We start from the raw sequence: 21,011 nt of genomic DNA, 5'->3' as shown, positions 1-21,011 counted from the left end.
CCTTTTTAAATCACTAGGATTTGTTTCTTAAAACACACATTTATTCATGTTCTTCTCCTTCTTTCCCCAGCCCCAAAGTATTGCTAAAAAGCAGAAAAGAGAAAAGATGTTCACTGGGTATCAGGTTCTGTGAATCTAACCTACCAAAAGTAGATCTAATCATTTCTTTGCCTCACTATAAAATAAAAAAGTTTACCAAATTTCAATCCTGACCTGACTTTGTATATTTATTTGCATTTTATATAGTTACAAACTTTACTTAATGTGATGATTTCTTTTCAGATTTGCTATGGAATCATTTATGGAATGGGTGCTAAATCTTTGGGAGAGCAGATGGGCATTAAAGAAAATGACGCTGCTTGCTATATTGAGTCTTTCAAATCCAGATATACAGGTAAACAAACTTTGAATATCAATTATCTTTTAGATTCTATTCTTTTCAACTATCTTGCCATCTTAATTGAAAAAACTAGTGTTACAAAATTTTCTGTTAACATTTCTATTACTCAGAAGTTTTCATCAGGTATTGTTAAATAACATTAGCCTTATGATTGTTTACTAAGATAGTTTTTTTTTTTTCATAAAAATAGGAACAGAAATGGAATAACAAAATCCAGGTGATATATATGCTACTGTGTCATTGTGAATATCTCATAAAATCTTCAAATTGTGCTATGCTGTAGGTTTAGATAGCTTTAACTCAAAATACTATACCGTTGATTAAATGTACCAGAAACTATGAAAGAAGGATTGTTGTTATAGAGCAGTTTATTATTGTTTTAAATTATATTTTCTTTTGGCAATTTATTGAGGTACAGTTTACATACAGTAAAATTTACCGTTTTAAGATGTATACTTGTATAAGTTTTGGCAAACGCACAGTGTCAGTTAGCCTGCACCACAACCAAGATACGGAATCATCATCGTATTACCCCAGAAAGTTCTTCCATCCCTTTGTAATCAGCCCTGTCCTCAGTCCCAGAAAGAAAACTTTATTCACACATGACATGATCTTGTACATAGATCATATGAATTCTAAAATCAGATGAATTCTTCAGAAACAACTACTAGAACAAATAACTAAATTTAGAAATACCCCACTGTATGATTTTTTTTTAAGATTTTATTTATTTATTAGCACATGAGCCAGGGGGGAGGGGCAAAGGGAGAAGAAGAAGCAGACTTCCTGCTAAATGTGGAACCTGATGCAGGGCTAGATCCCAGGACCCTGAGATCATGACCTGAGCCGAAGTCAGCTGCTTAGCTCACTGAGCTACCGAGGTGCCCCGCTACCATGTACAAGGTTAATTTGTAAACATCAGTTGGATTGTTGTATATAGTAATTAGTGAATGGATTAAAAATAAAACCATTACAGTAACATCAAAATACATGAAATACATGGGATAAATTCAACAGTATGTGTAAGACTTTTATTGAAAACTCTCAATCTTGAGAGAAATTGAAGAATACTTAGATAAATGTGAGTTTTACTATGTCGATTTACTTGAAGTCATAGTATTATTGTGACAGCATTTCTCAATAAACTGTTCTATAGATTCAGTTTAATAGTTTAATATCAATCAAAATTCCATTAGACTTTTGTGTAGAATTTGACAAGCTGATTCTAAATTTATATGGAAATTCAAAGAGCCTGGAATAACTGGAAAATTAGCAGGGGGGAAAGTACAGGGCTGAGTAGTAACACTCCCTGGGTTCCAAACTTAGTGTAAAACTACAATAATCAAGATAGGCATAAACGTAGATATGGAAAACAATGGGTCACATAAAGCGTTCAGAAATAGACCTAAACATATATGGTAGATTGATTTTCAGCAGAGTTGCCATGGTAATTCAATGGAGGAAAGATGGTCTTGTCAATAATTGGTTCTAGAACAGCTGGCTACCAATATGGGAAAAAAATTAACTTCAACTATTATCTAATACTGTATTAAAAATTAGCTTGATATAGAGCATACACTTAAAAGTAAAAGCTAAAACTGTGAGTTTTCCAGAAGAAAGTTGGGGCAAAGTGCTTTGGGACATTGAGTTAGGCAAGATTTCTTAGGTGATAATTACACTGAATTAAACCTAAAAGATAAACATTGATAAACATTGATAAAAGAGACCATTAAGAAAATCTAAAGCAAGCCTCAAAAGAGAAAATATTTGTAGTTCCTATTATCTAATGAACTTGCATCCGGAATCTCTAAAAAACTTACAACCCAATGCTGAGAAGGCAAACAATCAAATAAAATAAAGGTCAAAAGATTTGAACACTCTACAAAAAGAGAAAAATGAATGACCACATCAGCCATTATCATCATTAGTCATCAGGGAAAAGCAAATTAAAACCACAAAGCGATACCATTACAAAAGCAGTAGAATGGCTAAAATTAAGAACATTATATTTCTTTTCCATTGCTGGTAGGGTTGTTAAATAGTACAATCACTTTGGAAAATACTGTGACTCTTGCGTATAGAATGAAACACACAGTTAATTATGTGTTCCTGCAATTTTATTATTCGGTATTGATCCAAGAAAAATGAAAACATATTCAAAGAAAGACTTATATGTGAATGTTATATGTGGTGTTATTCCTAACAACCAAATGTCTACGAAAAGGATCATGGGAAAATAAAAAATAAAAAAAAATAAAAAAATAAAAAAAAAAAAAAGAAAAGAAAAGGATCATGGACAAACAAATTTTGGTAGATCTCTGCAATGGAATACTACTTAGCAAAAGAAAGCAAACTCAAATGAGACCATAGAGTATAATTAAATTGTTATCAATTTTAAGAATACAAAGATTCAGTATAAAGTGTCATGAAGCATGATCTGCTGAAAATGGGGAGCTGACTGTAAAGGTGATAAAAATGTTTCATATCTTGTAATGTACATTTATTAAAATGCATGTAACTGTTCACCTAAAGTGAGTTCCTTCAAGTACTGTATGTAAAAACTATACGTAAGGATTGATTTTTTAAAGTTTTTATTTAAATTCCAGTTAGTTAACATACAGTGTAATATTAGTAATAACTAATAATATTAGTTATTAGTTTCAGGTGTACAATACAGTGACTCAACACTTCCATACATCACCTGGTGTTCATCTTAAATGGCCTCCTTAATCCCCATCACCTATCTCAGCCAGCTCCCACCCACCGCTCCTCTGGTAACCATCAGTTTGTTTTCTATAGTTGCCTCTTGCTTCTCTCTCTCCCTCTTTTTTTCCTTTTGCTTGTTTGGTTTTTTAAAGTAGTTCTTTTAACCTCTGAATATTTGAGGGCCCCTAGCAGGAGTCAGGTAAGAGAATTTGTAGAGGTGCAGTCTCTTCAATCTCATCGTTTTCTTTGCTCTTTACCCAACAATATTGCAGTAATTCTTAAACAGAAAAAAAATGAGAGTCTTACTGTTTTCTAAACTTCTTATGCTGGTGGTTGAGTATCATCAACAGCTTCAGTTGGGAGGGTTTTCTCCCTTTCTTTTCACCCACAGTCTCAAATGTCGCTCCTGTGCCAGCCACATAACAGAAATCCTCAAATGAGGGGTTTTAGTTAGGAGACATTAGTGTTTATTATTTAGGACGAACAGAGCCCTGAGAAAGCAGAGATTGCACATATGAATAAAGATAGGTCAGGACAGTCTCTATACCTGATTGTGTTTTAAATAGCATAGGAAAAGGGTGTTGAGGAGAGAAGACCTTTCTAACTCAGACAGGAATGAGCAGTAAGACATTGATTGGCCCACCTAGAGTAACAAATTCATCCTGAAGATCTGTAAGGCATAATAATGAACAATAATTCAATAATTATAATAAAATAATTCAATAATTGCAAAGGATGAATGCTAGTATATGGAATATGAATGTGTTTGCATACTATACTATAGTCTTTTTAAATTTTAAGAAATGAGTTGTATAGATTCCTAATGAAGTATTTATTATTCATGTATCAATTTCAACTAGGTTTTATTTAGATTGTAGTTTAGATGCTAATAAGGAGCTATTAGAATCTTTTAAGCCTGAAAGTGATGAGACCAAAGAGTAAAAAGATTAACATAAAGAGCAGAAGAAGCCTGTGAAAAGTAACATGGAATAGTCTTAAGATCCTAGGTTTTAGTACCTGCTCTGTTGTTCTGGAGTTTAGTTTCATAATTTTTGTTGGTGATAGTTAGATTATATCATTTCTGAAGTCCCTTTTGTTTTTAACTTTCTGAGTTGACAAAAAGTAAATGAAAGTTTGTATGCAAAGTTTTGATGATGTGATAAAGTGTTAAGAATCATGGTAGGGTTTTGGTATATTTCACTATATTGAAGCTAGTGAATGAGATTAAGAATGGACATTGGTTGTAATTATTTTTGTTTTTTCTTTGTAGGGATCAATCATTTCATGAGAGAGACAGTGAAGAATTGTAAAAGAAATGGATTTGTTCAGACCATTTTGGGAAGGCGTAGATATTTACCAGGAATCAATGACAACAACCCTTATCATAAAGCTCACGTATGTTAAAATGTCTCTGCATTTTTCACTTAATATTTTAATGACATATACTTTTTCAACAATGACTAGACACTGCTAACTTTCCTTTAAGGGATCAGTAGCCCATTAATTGGATCTTCTGTTTCACTAAGGACTTTGAAGTGATGGTATCTACCTATATTTGCTGAACACAGTCCTTAGGAGACTGATGTAAATATGTGTTCACTTAAGAATACTTTAAATACTTTAAAGATGTTCTGTTTCAGTAAGCCAGTTACTTATTAGTTTTGCTAATAAGCTATAAATTTAATTTTTATATTTGCTAATTGTTCTTTGTTTCAGATATCATGTACCAGTTTGTCATATCACACCAAATTGCTGGTGTTTTCAGATATTAGCCAGTCATTAAATTGTGGTTTGTTCATTTTTGGTTCATTCTACTAGTTTGTTTGTTTGTTTGTTTGTTTATTTATTTATTTATTTATTATTTATTTATTTTTAAAATTTTTATTTATTTATGATAGTCACACAGAGAGGGAGGCAGAGACACAGGCAGAGGGAGAAGCAGGCTCCATGCACCAGGAGCCCAACATGGGATTCGATCCCGGGTCTCCAGGATCGCACCCTGGGCCAAAGGCAGGCGCTGAACCGCTGCGCCACCCAGGGATCCCTAGTTTATTTATTTTAAAAGCACTGACTTGACAGAGGTTATTAGGATATCTAGGGCAGCCCGGGTGGCTCAGCGGTTTAGCGCCGCCTTCAGCCCAGGGCATGATCCAGGACATGATCCTGGAGACCTGGGATCAAGTCCCACGTCAGGCTCCTTCCATGGAGCCTGTTTCTCCCTCTGCCTGTGTCTCTGCCTCTCTCTCTCTTTGTTTCTCTCATGAATAAATAAATAAGATTATTTTAAAATAATAAGTATTATAAATATATAAAAATATATTTTATAAATATATTTTATATATAATATATAAATTATATAATATAAATATAATAAATATAATAAATATAATAAATAAAAATAAGATTTTTTAAAGGATATCCAAAAAATTGAAAAAAGGCTATTTTAATACCACTTTAAGTTTTTATTGATGGCATATGCTCAAATTATGATTAAAATCTCCAAAATCATTGGGATCCACAGAAGTATTCTATGTATCTGAACAGTTAAATTTCTGTTATAGTCCACATCTTCCTATTTTAACTGGTTGTGTCTTATCTTCTTCCATACTTTTGCATGTCAGTACCCGTAAACATTGTATGTCATAAAAATACCCGGCCCAATACTGCTGAACTTCTGTCTGGAGTACTAATGCTCTTAGGGACCATGGAGGAATAGTTGGCTTTTTGTTATTTCTCCACTCTGTAGCCTCCCAAATATACAGACATCAAATATGTATCAAGCTTTTATCATATCTCTAAATGAGTTGTCACTTAACTGTGGATAATTTTCTACTGGTCAGACGGAGCCAGCTAGTGGAAGGCTTTTAATGGCAGGCTGAAAAACTTAGACTTGATCTAAAAGAAGTTATTTTTCTTGGGCTTTACGTGATGAAAAGTGGCAGATAGAGTTATTAATGTAAATAAACCATATAAGTTTTTGAAAATTAATTTTTGCACCTAAAAATGTGAGCGTAAGACTTTTCATGCCAAATCCTTAAGAGTTAAAGTTCTAACTGATTCATTATGTTGTTGCTGAGAAAAAAAAATATTCCCTGAATTATTAAAAAAAAAAATTCCCTGAATTATTAAAAAAAAATTCCCTGAATTATTAAAAAAATCTCTGAATTATGAATAAACATAGCCAGATTTCACATATGGATCTGTGAGATTCATTAATGTCATGTGCAGCTATATAGTTCATGCATTTATTTAGCTGACATTGTAGGAACATACCAACAGTTTATTTATCCATTCTAATGCTGGCAGATATTTTGACTATTTCCGGGTTTTGGCTATCATTAATAAAGCTGCTATGAACATTCTTGTGTGTGTTTTTTAGATGCACCAAACCTTTAGAGTGAAATTGGAGAGTCATAGAATAAGCACATTTATATCTTTAGTATATAGTGCCAGGTTTAATATTTTTTCGTTTGGTTTGGTTTTACTTTTTGTTTAAACTTTTATTGTATTAAAAAATATACATAGGAAAACTACAGGAAACAAATGTAAATTTTAGTAAATTATTACAGAGCTACACCTGTGTAACAATCACTCAAGTTAAATAGAATATAGTCAGCACATCAGAAAGTCCCTTGATGATTCCTAATCACTACCCACAGCCTTCTCAGAAATAATTGCTATCGTCATTTCTAACTCTTTGTTTTTGTTTTTTTTTTATTTTTCACTTCTTTATATATCATGTGTATGTATTCTTGTGCCTAGCTTCTTTCACTCAAAATTGCATAGGCAAGTCATTCATGTTGTTTCATTTGAGGTAGCTGTTTTACTCTATTGTAGATATTCTATGACTATATCACAGTTTATCCATTTTTCCATTGATGGGCATTTAGGTATCCAGTTTGGAGTTATTGTGTATCTTGCAAGTTTGAAAATTTTTGTTCAAGGTTCTTGGTGCACATATTTCCATTTTATGTTTGGTAAAGACCTAGTCATAAAATTGCTGCTTCTTCATTTCTAGTAGATAAAGCCAAACGATTTTTTATGGTGATTGAAGCAGTCTGTCCTCCTATCAGAAGAGAGTGCAAGATCTCATTCTCTGCATCCTTGCCAACACTTGCCATTAAGATCATATAATTTTAGCTATTCTGGTGGGGTTAAAGTAGTAGCTTGTTTGGGTGCCTATGTGGCTCAGTTTATTAAGTATCTGCCTTTGCCTCAGGTCATGATCTCAGAGTCCTGGGATTGAGCCCGAATTGGGCTCCCTGCTCCATAGAGAGTCTGCTTTTCCCTCTCCCCCTGCTTGTTCGTTCTCTCTCTCTCTCTCTCCCCCCCCCAAATAAATAAACAAATCAAATCTTTAAGGAAAAAAAAGTAGTATCTTGTTAGTTTTACTTTGCTTTTCTTTGAATAGTAATGAGGTAAAGCAACTTAACAAATATTTATTAGCCGGTAATCATTTTTTTCTTGGGGAAGTGCTTTTTCAAGTTTTCTTGTTCATTTTTTTGTTGTTGGGTTATCTTTTTTTTTTTAAATAAGATTTTATTTATTAGAGAGCGTGAAAGAGAATGTGTGAGAGAGAGAGAGAGCACAAGCAGGAGGAGGGGCATAGGGCAGAAGGAGAGGGAAAAGCAGACTCCCCATTGAGCAGGGAGCTGGATGTGGGGCATGATCCCAGGACCGTAGGATCAAGACCTGAGCTTAAGGCAGACACTTAACCAACTGAGCCACCCAGGCCCCTCTGTCTTTTTCTTATATATAGTAACTCATTATTGATTGCATGTTTGGAAAGCATTCTCTCCCTCACTGTGTTTGGGCCTTTTCATTCTTATTAGTAACTTTAGATGAGGAGAGGGAATGAATTAGATTTATTCTTAAAATTTTTATTGAGAAATAACATGTGCAGTAAAGAGTACAAATCTTAAGCATAAAGCTGGAAGTTTTACGTGTGTATATACATATAACACCATCCCATTCATGATATAGAACTTTTCCAGCACCCCAGAAGGCTTCTTCATGTTCCCTCAAAAGCAATGTTATCTACTTCCCACTTCACATACATAAAACTATAGGTTAGTTTTGTATGAACTTGAATTTTAAGTGCAGTCATACCATCTGTGCTCTTGGATCTGACTTTTTTCATTCAAATTTAGGTCTGTGAGATTCATTAGCGTCATGTGCAACTGTAGTTCATGTCTTTATTTAGCTGACTTTGTAGGAACTTACCAACAATTTATTTATCCATTCTAATGTTGGCAGACATTTTGACTATTTCCAGGTTTTGGCTATCATTAATAAAGCTCTGTGAACTTTCTTATATGTGTCATTTGGTGAACATATGCATCCAATTTCATAACCTTTAGAGTGGAATTGGTGAGTCATAGAATAAGCACATTTATACCTTTTGCCTAAAAGCTTTACAGAGTGGTTATCCCAGTTAATATTGCCATCAACTCTGTTTATCTACATTCTTGCCATTGTTTGATATCATTGGTCTTTTTAATATAGCCATTCTTGGTAACTTTGCAATGATAAGTACCTCACTCTACTTTTAGTTTGCCTTTTCCTGATGACTGGTGATGTTGAGCTTCTTTTTTTGTTTATTGACCATTTGGATATCTTCTTTTGTAGAGGGTCAACTTAAATCTTTTTTTTTTTTTTTTTTTTGAGTTGTCTGTCTTTGAACTGATTTATGAGAGTCCTTTATATATTCTAGATATGAGCCCTTTGCTTACATGGATTTATCAGTCTTTTGTGTTATTGTGGTATTTTCCTTGATCTGTTTAACAAAGTTTTCTGTACCCCAGTATCAAGAAAATATTCTCTAGGAGTTTTTGGTTTTGCCATATACATTTTTATCTACAATCAACCAGGAATTGGTTTTTATATATTATGAGAGACCGAGGGTCAAGGTCTTCCATCTCCCTATACAAGGGCATACAGTTGTTCCTAACTATTTATTGAAAAGCTTGAGCTTTCCTCCCTATTACTCTTCAGTTCCACCTTTACCATAAATTAAATTTCCAAATTCAGATGTATCTGTTTTTGGACACATTATTTTCTTTCTTTCTTTTTTTTTAAATAAACCTTTTTTTTTTTTTTTTTAGTTTTTATTTATGATAGTCACACACACACACACACACACACACACAGAGAGAGAGAGAGAGAGAGGCAGAGACATAGGCAGAGGGAGAAGCAGGCTCCATGCACTGGGAGCCCGACGTGGGATTCGATCCCGGGTCTCCAGGATCGCGCCCTGGGCCAAAGGCAGGCGCTAAACCACTGTGCCACCCAGGGATCCCTGGACACATTATTTTCATCATTGTATTAGTTCATCCTTTAAGACACTGCCACACTGCCTTAGTGATGCAGCTTTGTAAGATGTCTTGATATATGGTAAAGTAAGTCTTCTTTACCTTCTTTTGTTTGTTTTTCAATAATATTTGTCTATTCTTGGCTCTTTGCATTTCCATATAAGTTGTAGAAGCGGCTTGTGAATTTCTGCACAAACACAAAATCATGTTGGGATTTTTTTGAGATTGCCTTGAATTTGTAGATCAAGATGGTATTAGTGGACATATTTATATGCTTGAGTTTTCTAATCCATGAACATGATGTATCTATCCATTCATTTAGGTCTGTAGTTATTATTCTCTCAATGTATAATTTTGGGAAGGAAATCTTGTATGTTTTTTGTTACATTTATAGCTAGATGTTTGAAAAGTTTTGATGCTGTTGCAGTGGTATCTTTTTTTTTTTTTAACTCTTTTCCTTTTTTTTTTTTTTACATTTTCTAACTCTTAGCTGCTGGCACATAGAAATATAATTGGTTTTATTGTTCTTTGGTTTAAAAATCTTGCAAATATTACTAATTCTAAAATTTGATCTGTAGATACTTTTAGATATTCTAACTTCATAATAATTACCTGCAAAGTAGTTTTATAACTGCTTTTCCAAACTTTATTCCTTTTATTACTTTTGCTTGACTTGCCAGCTAGGACAGTATTGCATATAAGTAGTGATAGTGTGCATCTATGTCTCTTTTCTTTTTTTTTTTTTTTCTTTTTAAAAGATTTATTTATTTATTTATGATAGAGAGAGAGAGAGGCAGAGACACAGGAGGAGGGAGAAGCAGGCTCCATGCCGGGAGCCCGATGTGGGACTCGATCCCGGGACTCCAGGATCGCGCCCTGGGCCAAAGGCAGGCGCTAAACCGCTGAGCCACCCAGGGATCCCCTCTGTGCCTCTTTTCTGATCTCAGAGGGAAATTTTCAACATTTACTACTAAGTAGGACTTCCCTTTAGGTTTTTAATAGTGCCTGTGGCAGATAAAGTAAGCTCGCGTATATATTTGCACGTAGGGTATAGAGTCTCCGTCATACCTGCTTAATTCTGTTCTTATAGGGCAAGCACAGTCATGGACAATACATAAATGACTGTGACTGTATTCCAATAAGACCTTATTTACAAAAACAGGAGCTAAGCCAGATTTGGCCTGAAGGTTTGCCCACCTCTGGTCCAACTGTCCCTTCTTTGAATGTAATCTGCCTTTCTTCTTTAGGTTGCTTTCCATATAGTATTATTCTTTTTGTCTTGTTTCCAACAGATTTTCATGATATACCTCAGTGTATGTTTTTAATTTGTGTGCCTCTCTGTGACTATGTGTGTTTAATTGATGCTTTAATGGTATTAGGACTTTTCCAATCTGTGGCTCGTTGGTTTTGGAAAATTCTTAGTCATTTCTTCTTTAATTATTGCTTCACTGCATTCTCTCCTCTCTTTCTGGGACTCCTATTATAAAATTTTTAAACTTAAAAAAATGTTTTATGTTTAATATCCTCTATTTGGTATTTTCGATGTTTTTATTTCATCCTGCTTAATTCTGGATATTTTCTTCTAACTTATCTTTCAATTTACTGATTTTGCTCAATTTCCTACTGAGCCCAACAGTTGAGCTTTTACGTTCTAAATGATACAGAACTTTTCTAGAACTCCAGAAGGTTTCTTTATGCTCCCCCCGTATCAATACTATCCCCCTTGTGCACACACATCAAATTACAGAGAAAGTACTATTTAGGTGCTTTAAGTTCTGCTTTTTTTTTTTTTTTTATTGGAGTGTAATTAAAATACAATGTTATATTAGTTTTAGGTGTGCAATATAATTCAACAATTCTATATATTCTTCAGTGGTCAAGATAAGTGTACTCTTATCTGTTTTATCTCATTCCCCTACCCACCCTCCCTTCTGGCTGGCAACCACCAGTTCTCTTTTTTTCTTTGTTCATTTGTTTTGTTTCTTAAATTCCACATATGAATGAAATCATATGGCATTTGTCTCTCTCTGATGGACTTATTTCACTTTGCATTATGCCCTCTAGGCCCATCCATGTTGTTGCAAATGGCAAGATTTCATTCTTTTTTTATGGTTGAATAATACTCCGTTGTATAAATATATCACATGTTTTTTATGCATTCGTCTATGGATGGACACTTGGATTGCTTCCATATATTGGCTATCGATCATAATGTTGCATAAACATAGGGATACATATATCTTTTCAAATTTGTGTTTTTGCTTTCATTGGGTTAATACCCAGTAGTGAAATTACTGAATATGGTAATTCTTTTTTTTTTTTTTTTTTGAGGAATCGCCATACTGTGTTCCAAAGTGGCTGCACCAATCTGTAGTCCCATCAACAGTGCGCAAGTTTTCCTTTTTATCCACATCTGCAGCAACACTTATTATTTCTTGTCTTTTTGACAAAATACAACATCCATTCATAATAAAAACTCTCAACAAAGTGGGCTTAGAGAGAATATACCTGAACATAATAAAGGCCATATGTGGAAAAACCCACCTCTAGTGTCACACTAAATGGTGAAAAACTGAGAACTTATCTTAAAGATCAGAAACAAGACAAGTATGTCCATTCTCACTACTTTTATTCAACATAGTACTGGAAGTTCTAGCCACAGCAATCAGACAAGAAAAATAAATAAAAGGTATCCAAATTGGTAAGAAAGAAGTAAAACTTTCATTATTTGCAGATGACATGATATTATATATAGAAAGCTATAAAGACTCTACCAAAGAACTATGAGACCTGGTAAGTGAATTCAGTGAAGTGACAAAATACAAAACTTAAATACAGAAATCTGTTGCATTTCTATACACTAATAATGAAGTAGCACAAAGAGAAATTAAAACAATCCCATTTATAACTACACCAAAAATAATAAAATACCTAAAAATAAACTAAATCAAGGAAGTCAAAGACCTTTACTCTCAAAACTATAAAATGTTGATGAAAGAAATTGAAGATGACACAAAAAACTGGAGATATTACATGCTTATGGATTAGAAGAACAATTATTGTTACAATGTCTATACTACTCAAAGCAATCTTCCGATTAATGCAATCCCTATCAAAATACCAACAGTGTTTTTCACAGAACTAGAATAAGTAATCCTAAAATTTATTTGGAACAAATTTTGTTTGATCTTCTGTTTGGAACAAAAGATCCTGAATAGCTAAAACAATCTTGATAAAAAGAAGAACCAAGCTGGAGATACAATCCCAGGTTTCCAGATACACTTCAAAGCTGTAGTAAGTTCTTTTTATTTTTCAATTCATGAGTTTCCATTTTGCTCTTATTTTATGGGTATTTGGTTCTCTGTTGAAATATTCAATTTTGTCTTTTGTTTTAGTCAATAAATTGGATAATAGTCTATAGATTAATAAATCTCAAACTTGTATCCCTGTAGTCTGTTCCTATTGCCCTTGTTTTTTTCTTAGTTTTCTACAAAAACTATTGTTTCAACTCCTTGCTGTCCTGGCAATTTTTTTATCAGGTGTCAAATGTTGTTTATGAAAGATTATGGGCATAATCTGAAGCTTATATGGTAATGCTACCTTTGTTCAGAAGATTTACATGTGCTTTTGGCAGGAGACTAGAATGACCAACAATCTAGGATTACTTTGATCCAATTTCAGGAGTAGAAATGATTTGAAGCAAAGATGTTAAGTCCAGTCTATTTCTAGGGTGTTAGTTTTGGGATGGCAGCTTGATAGTTTCCCACCCCTCCTCTACTTCTTGCTCCATTTGTTCCCCAGTCCCTTCAAAACCATCCAGCTGTGCTCAGAGTTTCTCTCAGCTGCCTCTTCTGGAATCTGTTGATGTCTCTGGGAGAAATGGTAGCCTCCAATGCCGAGGTCACCTCCTTGGTTTTCATTCTCTCATAGCTCTCTAGGTTCTATAATTTCTCATTTCCTTTTTAACCTTCTGATTCAAGGAGGCATTCTCTGTCCAGCTTTTCCCATTGTTATCAGTGGGATGGTTGGTCCTAATGGCCTAATCCCCCATTACTAGAAACCTATGTTTTTTTATATACATGAAAAAGCCCTGGTTGTAAAGGGACAGAGATTGTTAGACACAAAGCCCAAAGACTGCCAAGTTTTTTTAAATTTTATTTTGGAAAAGAATCAGGGAAGTACCATATCATGAGAGTGAAGTACATATCTTAGTTTTATTTTTATGCTTGCTTATGTCACAGTAAAAAAACTACCCTAAAATTTCGGTGTCTTATAATAAGAAACTTTATTTTTAATTCATGTTAGAGTTTGGCTCTGGGTTGACTGTGGCTCTGGTATGACTGTTGACATATTTTCTTCATTCTGGAATTCAGAATGAAGGAAAAGTCTCTGGGATAAGCCTTTTTTTTTTTTTTTTATGACAGTGTTGGATAGTTCTTAAAATATCTTATGAGCCTGTGTGTCAGTTTTACATTCCATTCACCAAAACAAGTCAAGGCCAACTTTTTAGAGTGAACAACACTTGAAATTACATGGCAGGGGGGAGGGGAGGGCAGCAAGTAAGAGCAACAGTAACACAGTTCACTACACAGAGGCACACGGTTTCAAGGAGAGGAGTCGGTAGACTGAAATTCAATCAGTCTTTAAACAGTGACAACTGAATGAGTTTAGAGAGGATTCACCTGCATCTGACAAAATAATTTTAAAAAAGGAACCAACTCCTGGTTTTGTTGATCTGTTCTACAGTTCTTGTCTCTATTTCATTGAGTTCTGCTCAAATCTTTATTATCTCTCTTCTTTTGCCAGGTGTACGTTTTATTTGCTGTTCTTTCTCCAGTTCCTTTAGGTGCGAGGTTAGCTTGTGTATTTGATTTTTTTCCAATTTTTTGAGGAATGCTTGTATTGCGATGTATTTCCCCTCTTAGGACTGCTTTTGCTGTATCCCAAAGATTTTGAACAGTTGTATCTTCATTTTCAAAAGCCTATCTTTTTAACAAGTACTTACTACACTAGGATTTGATTGTAGCCCAGGTGACATGGAACTTGTCTCATGATACATAGATCACTCCAGTTTGTAGATCCCATGTTCTGAGTCCTTTTGGGACAGTAGGCATGGTATTCATGGGTAGGTTACCTTGAATGTTAACCCAGTTGCCCATCCCTGCTGCCTTAAGATGATCACTTTTAACAGCTATGGTTGCCTGCTAAGAAGTTCATGGCAGCAATAGCTTCGGCAAAGTTCTAACTTAATATTTAGGAATCTAGGGTCTGCATTTTCACTAGTAGCCAATGATTAGTCCCAGCAGCACACACACAAAATATCTGATTCATACCAGAGGGCTCCAGACCCACTGGGGCCAACCTCTACATAGGACCAAGAATCCACTGATATGGGGGATGTGCTTGGAATATTCTATCTCACATCACAAAGAATGATGATCTATTTATACCTGTTTAGGATTAAGAGGAGTTGTATTTTAAGCAATAGGTTTTTTTAGAGTGAAGTTTAGAACAACTAGAACATTGATATATGTTTATGAAACAATTTCGAGCTGCTAAATATATTTTAAGTGTAATGTAGTTTTTGATTCCTGAATGTTGAAAATTTCTAAATTGAAGCAATCTGGCCTTTTTCTATTTAGACTCTTCTCATGTGAATGATAGCCCAGAATCTAGAGCCCTGGATTATTCTAGTTGTTATTCTTAGGGTGGAGCTTAATAGTTGATGTACTGGGTCCCATCTCGGTCCAGATTTTCAGTTTGGTTACAGATGTGAGCACTGATGTGTGGACACTAAAAGCAGGTCTGAAACCATGTTGGTGTATCTGATGGAGCGCCTGTTAATTGTTATTCTTTTTCATAGGCTGAGCGTCAGGCCATCAACACAACAGTCCAAGGCTCGGCGGCTGATATTGTCAAAATAGCCACAGTTAACATTCAGAAGCAATTAGAGACCCTCCACTCAACCTTCAAATCCCATGGTCATCGGGAGGGTATGCTCCAAAGTGAAAGAACAGGTTTGTTCATAAATAAGGCCCCTGCCATGTCATGTAGTGACATTAATTGTATCAGAAAAGAAAACAGGAAGCATTTTATATATTATTTCTCAGCAGTTTTCAAATGTTTTGTTCTCATGATGTCATTACCCTCTTAGAATTACTAAAGGTCCCAAAGAACTTTTGTTTGTGTGGGTTATGTGTACTAATATTTACCATATTAGAAGTTTAAACAGGAAATTCAAAAACATGTATTAATGCTTTATAATAACAAACTCACATATGTCAGCATAAATAAACATTTTCTTAAAACCAACTACATGTTTTAGAACAAGAGAAAGTTGATGATGAGTGGTTTTAATGAACTGCAAGTCTCTTTAATGTCTGGCTTAAGAGGAGACATTTTGATTCTCTTATATATTTCTATATTCATTTTGTTACGATCTCTGTCCTGTAACCTCTGGAAAGCCGTCCCCACAGTCTATGTTGATAGATGTCCCAGTCTGTGGGAGGTTGATGTGCTTCCCAGGATATCGGACTTTCAGTGCTAAATGAGGATAGTTGGTTACTTTGCTGTGTGCTTAGGAGAGAATGAGACTAAAAAGGGAAAATAAACTCTGAGTGTTATTATTAAAATAATTTTGACTTTGCAGATACTTTGAAGGAATCTTAGGGGTCATCTGGTCCTTAGATAACAACAACATGTTGATTTTCCTATTCACCACCTTCCATGTTCTTGGAAGTCTGGGAATATACACTGAGTTGACTTCCTTGTCACATCCATCTCTTGGTCAGTATTGTGTATCATACCCCACACACATTCTCTCTTTCTATTTACAGAGAATAAATGATCAAACTTATTTGGGGGATAGCTCTGTACTGTGCTGTAGAGGATTTGAAAGTAAAAGTTATCAACCTCTTTTAAATATAAAATCAAAGGGAAGGAAGGAAAGATGTGATTCTTGACTGAAATATTTCCATAACTGCTCACAGCAGAGTGGTGCAGCGCCTGAATGAGCATATAGACTATAGCAGTTGAGAGCGGCAGGAAGGCAATGTGGGTATGTCACTGTGGATCGCTTCCTGGGCTCGGGCCGGGTTAAAGGTGGTGGTAGGTCGTCTGAGCCTGAGGAAGCTGCCCACACAGGGAACAGGAGGACCATAGCATTCATAGTCAGAAGCCAAAAAGCCAACAGGAAATCAAGAGGATGACGGTACAGTGAGTGGAAAGCAGAAGAGCATCTCCAGTGATGGGAGATGAGTGGGGCCCGGTGGGCCAGAGCGGACTTGGGTCAGCTGGCCAACGGATAGGTGCACAGCCTTTGCCGCCCTGGGAAGGAAGCCCCGTGCCGCGGCCTCCCCTGCCTTTGCTCTGCACCCTGTCAGAGCCGCCTGCGAGGAAACGGGCTGCGGGTTGTGACAGCGGAGAGCCCTCGCTGAGGGAAGCACCACAGGCTGAGGAGGACCGTGTCTGTGCTGCCCCAAAGGACCAGCCGGAAACCTGGAGGCAGAAAGAAAGGGCTGCTGTGGATCCGGGCAAATAACTGAGGGCAGTTACTCCAAAGGTGTTAAAGTTGAAGCTGATCTTCCTGATCAGCGGGGCACAATCTGTACGGCTAAGCTCAGCCTTGAAACCGTAGCTGAGTCTAGGACGGTGGAGTTACAGGCTCCTTGAGGATCTACAGAGAGATCATCTTCACGGAAAAATGTACAGATCCCGACTCTTAACATAGAGCTTCAGGGGAGTCATATAGTCTCTGAGGCCCTCATTTGGAGCCCGGGTTTAAAATTAACTTGTCTATGGGAAGCACCGGTTCTACCGCAGGGACACGTCTGGCCGTGAAAATATATCCTGGAGTGTCCTTCTCATGAAACACTGCGTAACAATAGCAGCTCAGTTTCCCTGAGTAGGGCGAGGCCCTCTCCTGTGCTGGTGCTGCTATTCAGAGAAGTTGGTGGTGGGGCTGCCATGGAAAGTGAAGATGCTGGTTGTTTATAAGAATTAAATTTGACGTCATTTGGAGCAGAGTTCTTCAAACTCCGTTCACTGACTTGTTTGTTAGACTCCTCCTTTCTGGGGGGAAGTCGGTAGAGTTTTGAGTTTACCTAAGAGTTGGGAAGTCAGTTATTAGATATTATTTTCCTAATATTTCCTAATATTCTAAATCTTCTGTGTTTTAATCTAATTAAAATTCTCCAGAGTTTCTCAAAATCCCTAAAAACCCTATTCTTCTGTGGCACAGTGACACGCTGATCAGTTTTGCTACTTCTTTCATGGCGTAGGATTGTTACCAAAGAGAAAACAGCAAGGGGTGTTGTATCCAGTCAGAGGAGGCTTTCTCATCCTTCAACTCCACGATGAGCTCTTCTATGAAGTGGCCCAAGAGGATGTCGTCCAGGTATCCTTGCACTGTTTGGGTCCGTTCCACAGAACGCCAAGACGCCGTAGGTCAGGTTAAGATGCATGAGATTCTGGAACCCTTCCTCATTCCCAGGATGGCTAGGGACATGTTGAGTCCTTAAGGGTAGAGAAAGAGCTAAGAATGCTCGGTTCCGTACTTCTTTTTAAAGCAACTTTGGTGCAGGGCTGTTTTTGTTTGGGGGAAGTTAGATGAGAGTTTGGAGTCTGGCCCTGAGGGTTTATTTATTTTATTTTTAATTTTTATTTATTTATGATAGGCACACAGTGAGAGAGAGAGAGGCAGAGACACAGGCAGAGGGAGAAGCAGGCTCCATGCACCAGGAGCCCGACGTGGGATTCGATCCCAGGTCTCTAGGATCGCGCCCTGGGCCAAAGGCAGGCGCTAAACCCCTGCGCCACCCAGGGATCCCTAGCCCTGAGGGTTTAAAAGACGAGTAGTCTCCCTGCAACCAACAGAGCTCCTGCTCATCAGTGTGGTCCGGTTTGAGAGGCCTGGCTCTTTTTTTTTAAGTTTTAAGCACCATGAGATGAGGAGCTCCAGTCTGGCTTATCACCCCTGTGGGTGGGTTGGGAGACATTCTTTGGGAGGAGAGTTTGCTGACCTCTTTTTTTTTTTTTTTCTTCAGGTAGCTCATATTGTCAAGAATGAAATGGAAAGGGCCATAGAACTTTCTGTGAAACTAAAAGTGAGGGTGAAAATAGGTGCGAGCTGGGGAGACCTGAAGGACTTGGATGTGTAGTTGCACGGCTGGCTAAGTTCTCACGGGGAAGCCTGGAGGAGGTACAACCACAAGGAAGAGAGATTACCCTTTCACCTCTTTCCGGGGAACCAATTCTCACGTCTTGATGGATGTGGAATAGTAACGTTAGTGAGAGTTTCAAAATGTACATCAGACTTTAATCTCTGTAGTGTGAAGAAACTGTTTTGAGGCAAAATAATGAGCTCAATGATTATATTCCTCTCAAAGAGTATGGATGAAATTGCCTTTTACAGTTCTTTGGGGCTCTAAACAGGTTCAGAACGCATGATTGAAATATGCACTTAGCACTTAGCACTTTTGGACCCACTTTTGGTCTGGGTCGAGCTTGAAGAGAATGGAATGCTTGCCCCAGGGGCATTTCCATTCTGTCCAAGGACAGACACTTGGGATGCAGACCACAGCAGGAGCCACAAGGCAAATAGAGCTTTGGTGTCTCCTGTGCCACCTTGGCTTAGGCTTTGTGTGTGATTTTTCTTCACTATCAGTGTAAGACTACGAGAGTAGTCTCTGTAAGCGGCATTGGCTAATAAATTCTGGATCCTGTAAAGTGGTAGACGTGGTACGGATATAGTCTAGGAATGGGCGTTCATGAAATGGTGTTTCTTCTCCTTTTCCCTCCTCAATTCATACAGTGAATGTATTTTCAATACTGAGGTTTTATAAAATAAGCTACACCTCTTCAAGAGGTATCCTGTCCTGCAAGATCAGATGTTTACACTGCAGTTTAATTTAATCCTGCCAGAGAAGGAAGACACCCCCATATCCGTCTCTGAGTGCCCCTTTCTGTTTGTGACATGGTGAGAATACTCATACTGGAGAGATGATATTTATGATTCCAGTCAAAAGTATATAATGTTTTTTGCTGTTGAAATAAAATGAATTTATAAGAAACTTTGTCAGCAGGTCAGTTTTTTTAAGTTATGTTTCATCTAAAAGTATTAGAAATCTGTGTTCGTAGTCATTTATTGTAGGGTTTGCATTGTTGAGTTTGTTCAACAATGTCTACGCATGTAGGAAATGGTTCTTATATTCTTAGTCAGTTACCAGAAGAGCTCTTTTATGTTCGTTAACCAGAATTTTTTAAAAAGACAGTTGCTTTATAAACAAAACCTAATACACTCCTAGTAGTTGCATGTTAGTGCATAATCTACTCAGACATGTTTTCTGGGGGGTGAGAGGGTGTAGGTAGAAGATGGCATAGGTAAGAGGGAGACTATGTCGTTACTTCTCGAGTGTTTTCCATGTTCACTTGTACCATGTTTCTCAGGGAGAAGAGCTCTAATGCTGGCAACATTCAGGTGGCCTGGAGACCCAACACAGGAGAGGGCTCATTCTGTTCACTTGTGAGTTTTCTCTAAACACGAGTGTAGACATTTCTACCTTCCTTTACGCAGCGGTGGCTCTGGATTCACAGGCCCATGCATCTTCTCATCCTTTTGACTTCTCAGCTGGACTTAGAACAGGAAGCCCTTGCTTTGCATGGTTCAGTTGTGCACAAATTCCAGTTACCATGGTTTACTGAAATAACACTAGTGCCCCTAGTCACACAATTGAAGTTTCAGCTGCTGTGGTGTATTAGCTGGCTCATTGCCTAAAGTTCGGAATTCGCTGGTAGCTCTTCATTCCACAAGTCATTACATAAATAACAGGTGAGCACTGTGGTAAGCAGAGTTAACACCCCCCCCCCCCCCGTCCCCATCCTGATCCCCCAGACCTGTGAGCATGTTGTATCACATGTTAAAAGGGACTTTGCTGGGCAGCCCAGGTGGCTCAGCTGCTTAGCGCCGCCTTCAGCTCAGGGCGTGATCCTGGAGACCTGGGATTGAGTCCCGCGTCAGGCTCCCTGTGTGGAGCCTGATTCTCCCTCTGCCTCTCTCTCCCTCTCTCTCTCTCTCTCTCCCTCTCTCTTTCTCTCTCTCTCTCTCTCCCCCTCTCATTAATAAATAAATAAAATCTTTTAAAAAATTATCTAGGTGGTTCCAATATAAACACGTTGGTCCTTATGAGAGGAAGGCAGATGGTCAGAGTCAAAGGAGGATGGTGAAGATAGAAATAGAATTAGACTGAGATTTAAAGATGTTGTGCCGCTGACTTCAAGGTGGAGGAAGGGGCCATGAGCCAAGGAGTGCAGGCAGTCTCTAGAGGCTGGAAGAAGCAATGGAATAGAAGTGGATGCAGAAGGGAAGCAGCCCTGCCAAAACCTTCTTTTCAGCACAATGAGACTATATCAGACTTCTGACCTCCGAAACTATAAGATAATCTGTGTTGTTTGTTTTTCCAGTCTTAGTGCGATATAATTGACACATGGCACCGTATAAATTTAAGGTGTACAGCATAATGACATATATATTGTGAAATGATTATCAGAATAAATTAACACCCATCATCTCATTTGGATACCAAAAAAGAAAAAGA

At 37.0% G+C, this 21,011-nt stretch overlaps 1 protein-coding gene across 5 annotated transcripts in view; it reads left to right on the top strand.

The window, feature by feature from the left end:
• POLQ (DNA polymerase theta) overlaps positions 1-19,483 on the top strand; it is a 124,191-nt gene extending 104,708 nt beyond the window's left edge. Inside the window, exons 26-30 of one of the 5 annotated variants that reach the window (XM_038582983.1) lie at positions 283-394; positions 4,377-4,501; positions 15,281-15,434; positions 17,697-17,812; positions 18,462-19,483. In XM_038582983.1, the coding sequence (XP_038438911.1) occupies positions 283-394; positions 4,377-4,501; positions 15,281-15,434; positions 17,697-17,812; positions 18,462-18,575 (621 nt within the window). In that variant the 3' untranslated portion in view covers positions 18,576-19,483. Of the gene's footprint in view, positions 1-282; positions 395-3,058; positions 3,175-4,376; positions 4,502-15,280; positions 15,435-17,656; positions 17,813-18,092; positions 18,426-18,461 lie in introns of those variants that run through there. The other 4 variants (XM_038582982.1, XM_038582985.1, XR_005383385.1 and 1 more) reach the window with 4 other exon arrangements.
• The last annotated feature ends 1,528 nt before the right edge of the window (positions 19,484-21,011 follow it).

The sequence above is a fragment of the Canis lupus genome, chromosome 33, assembly GCF_011100685.1.
Source record: "Canis lupus familiaris isolate Mischka breed German Shepherd chromosome 33, alternate assembly UU_Cfam_GSD_1.0, whole genome shotgun sequence".
Classification (NCBI taxonomy): Eukaryota; Metazoa; Chordata; class Mammalia; order Carnivora; family Canidae; genus Canis; species Canis lupus.
Note: the sequence above shows the minus strand (reverse complement) of the source record. Positions and strands in the feature narration are given on the sequence as shown.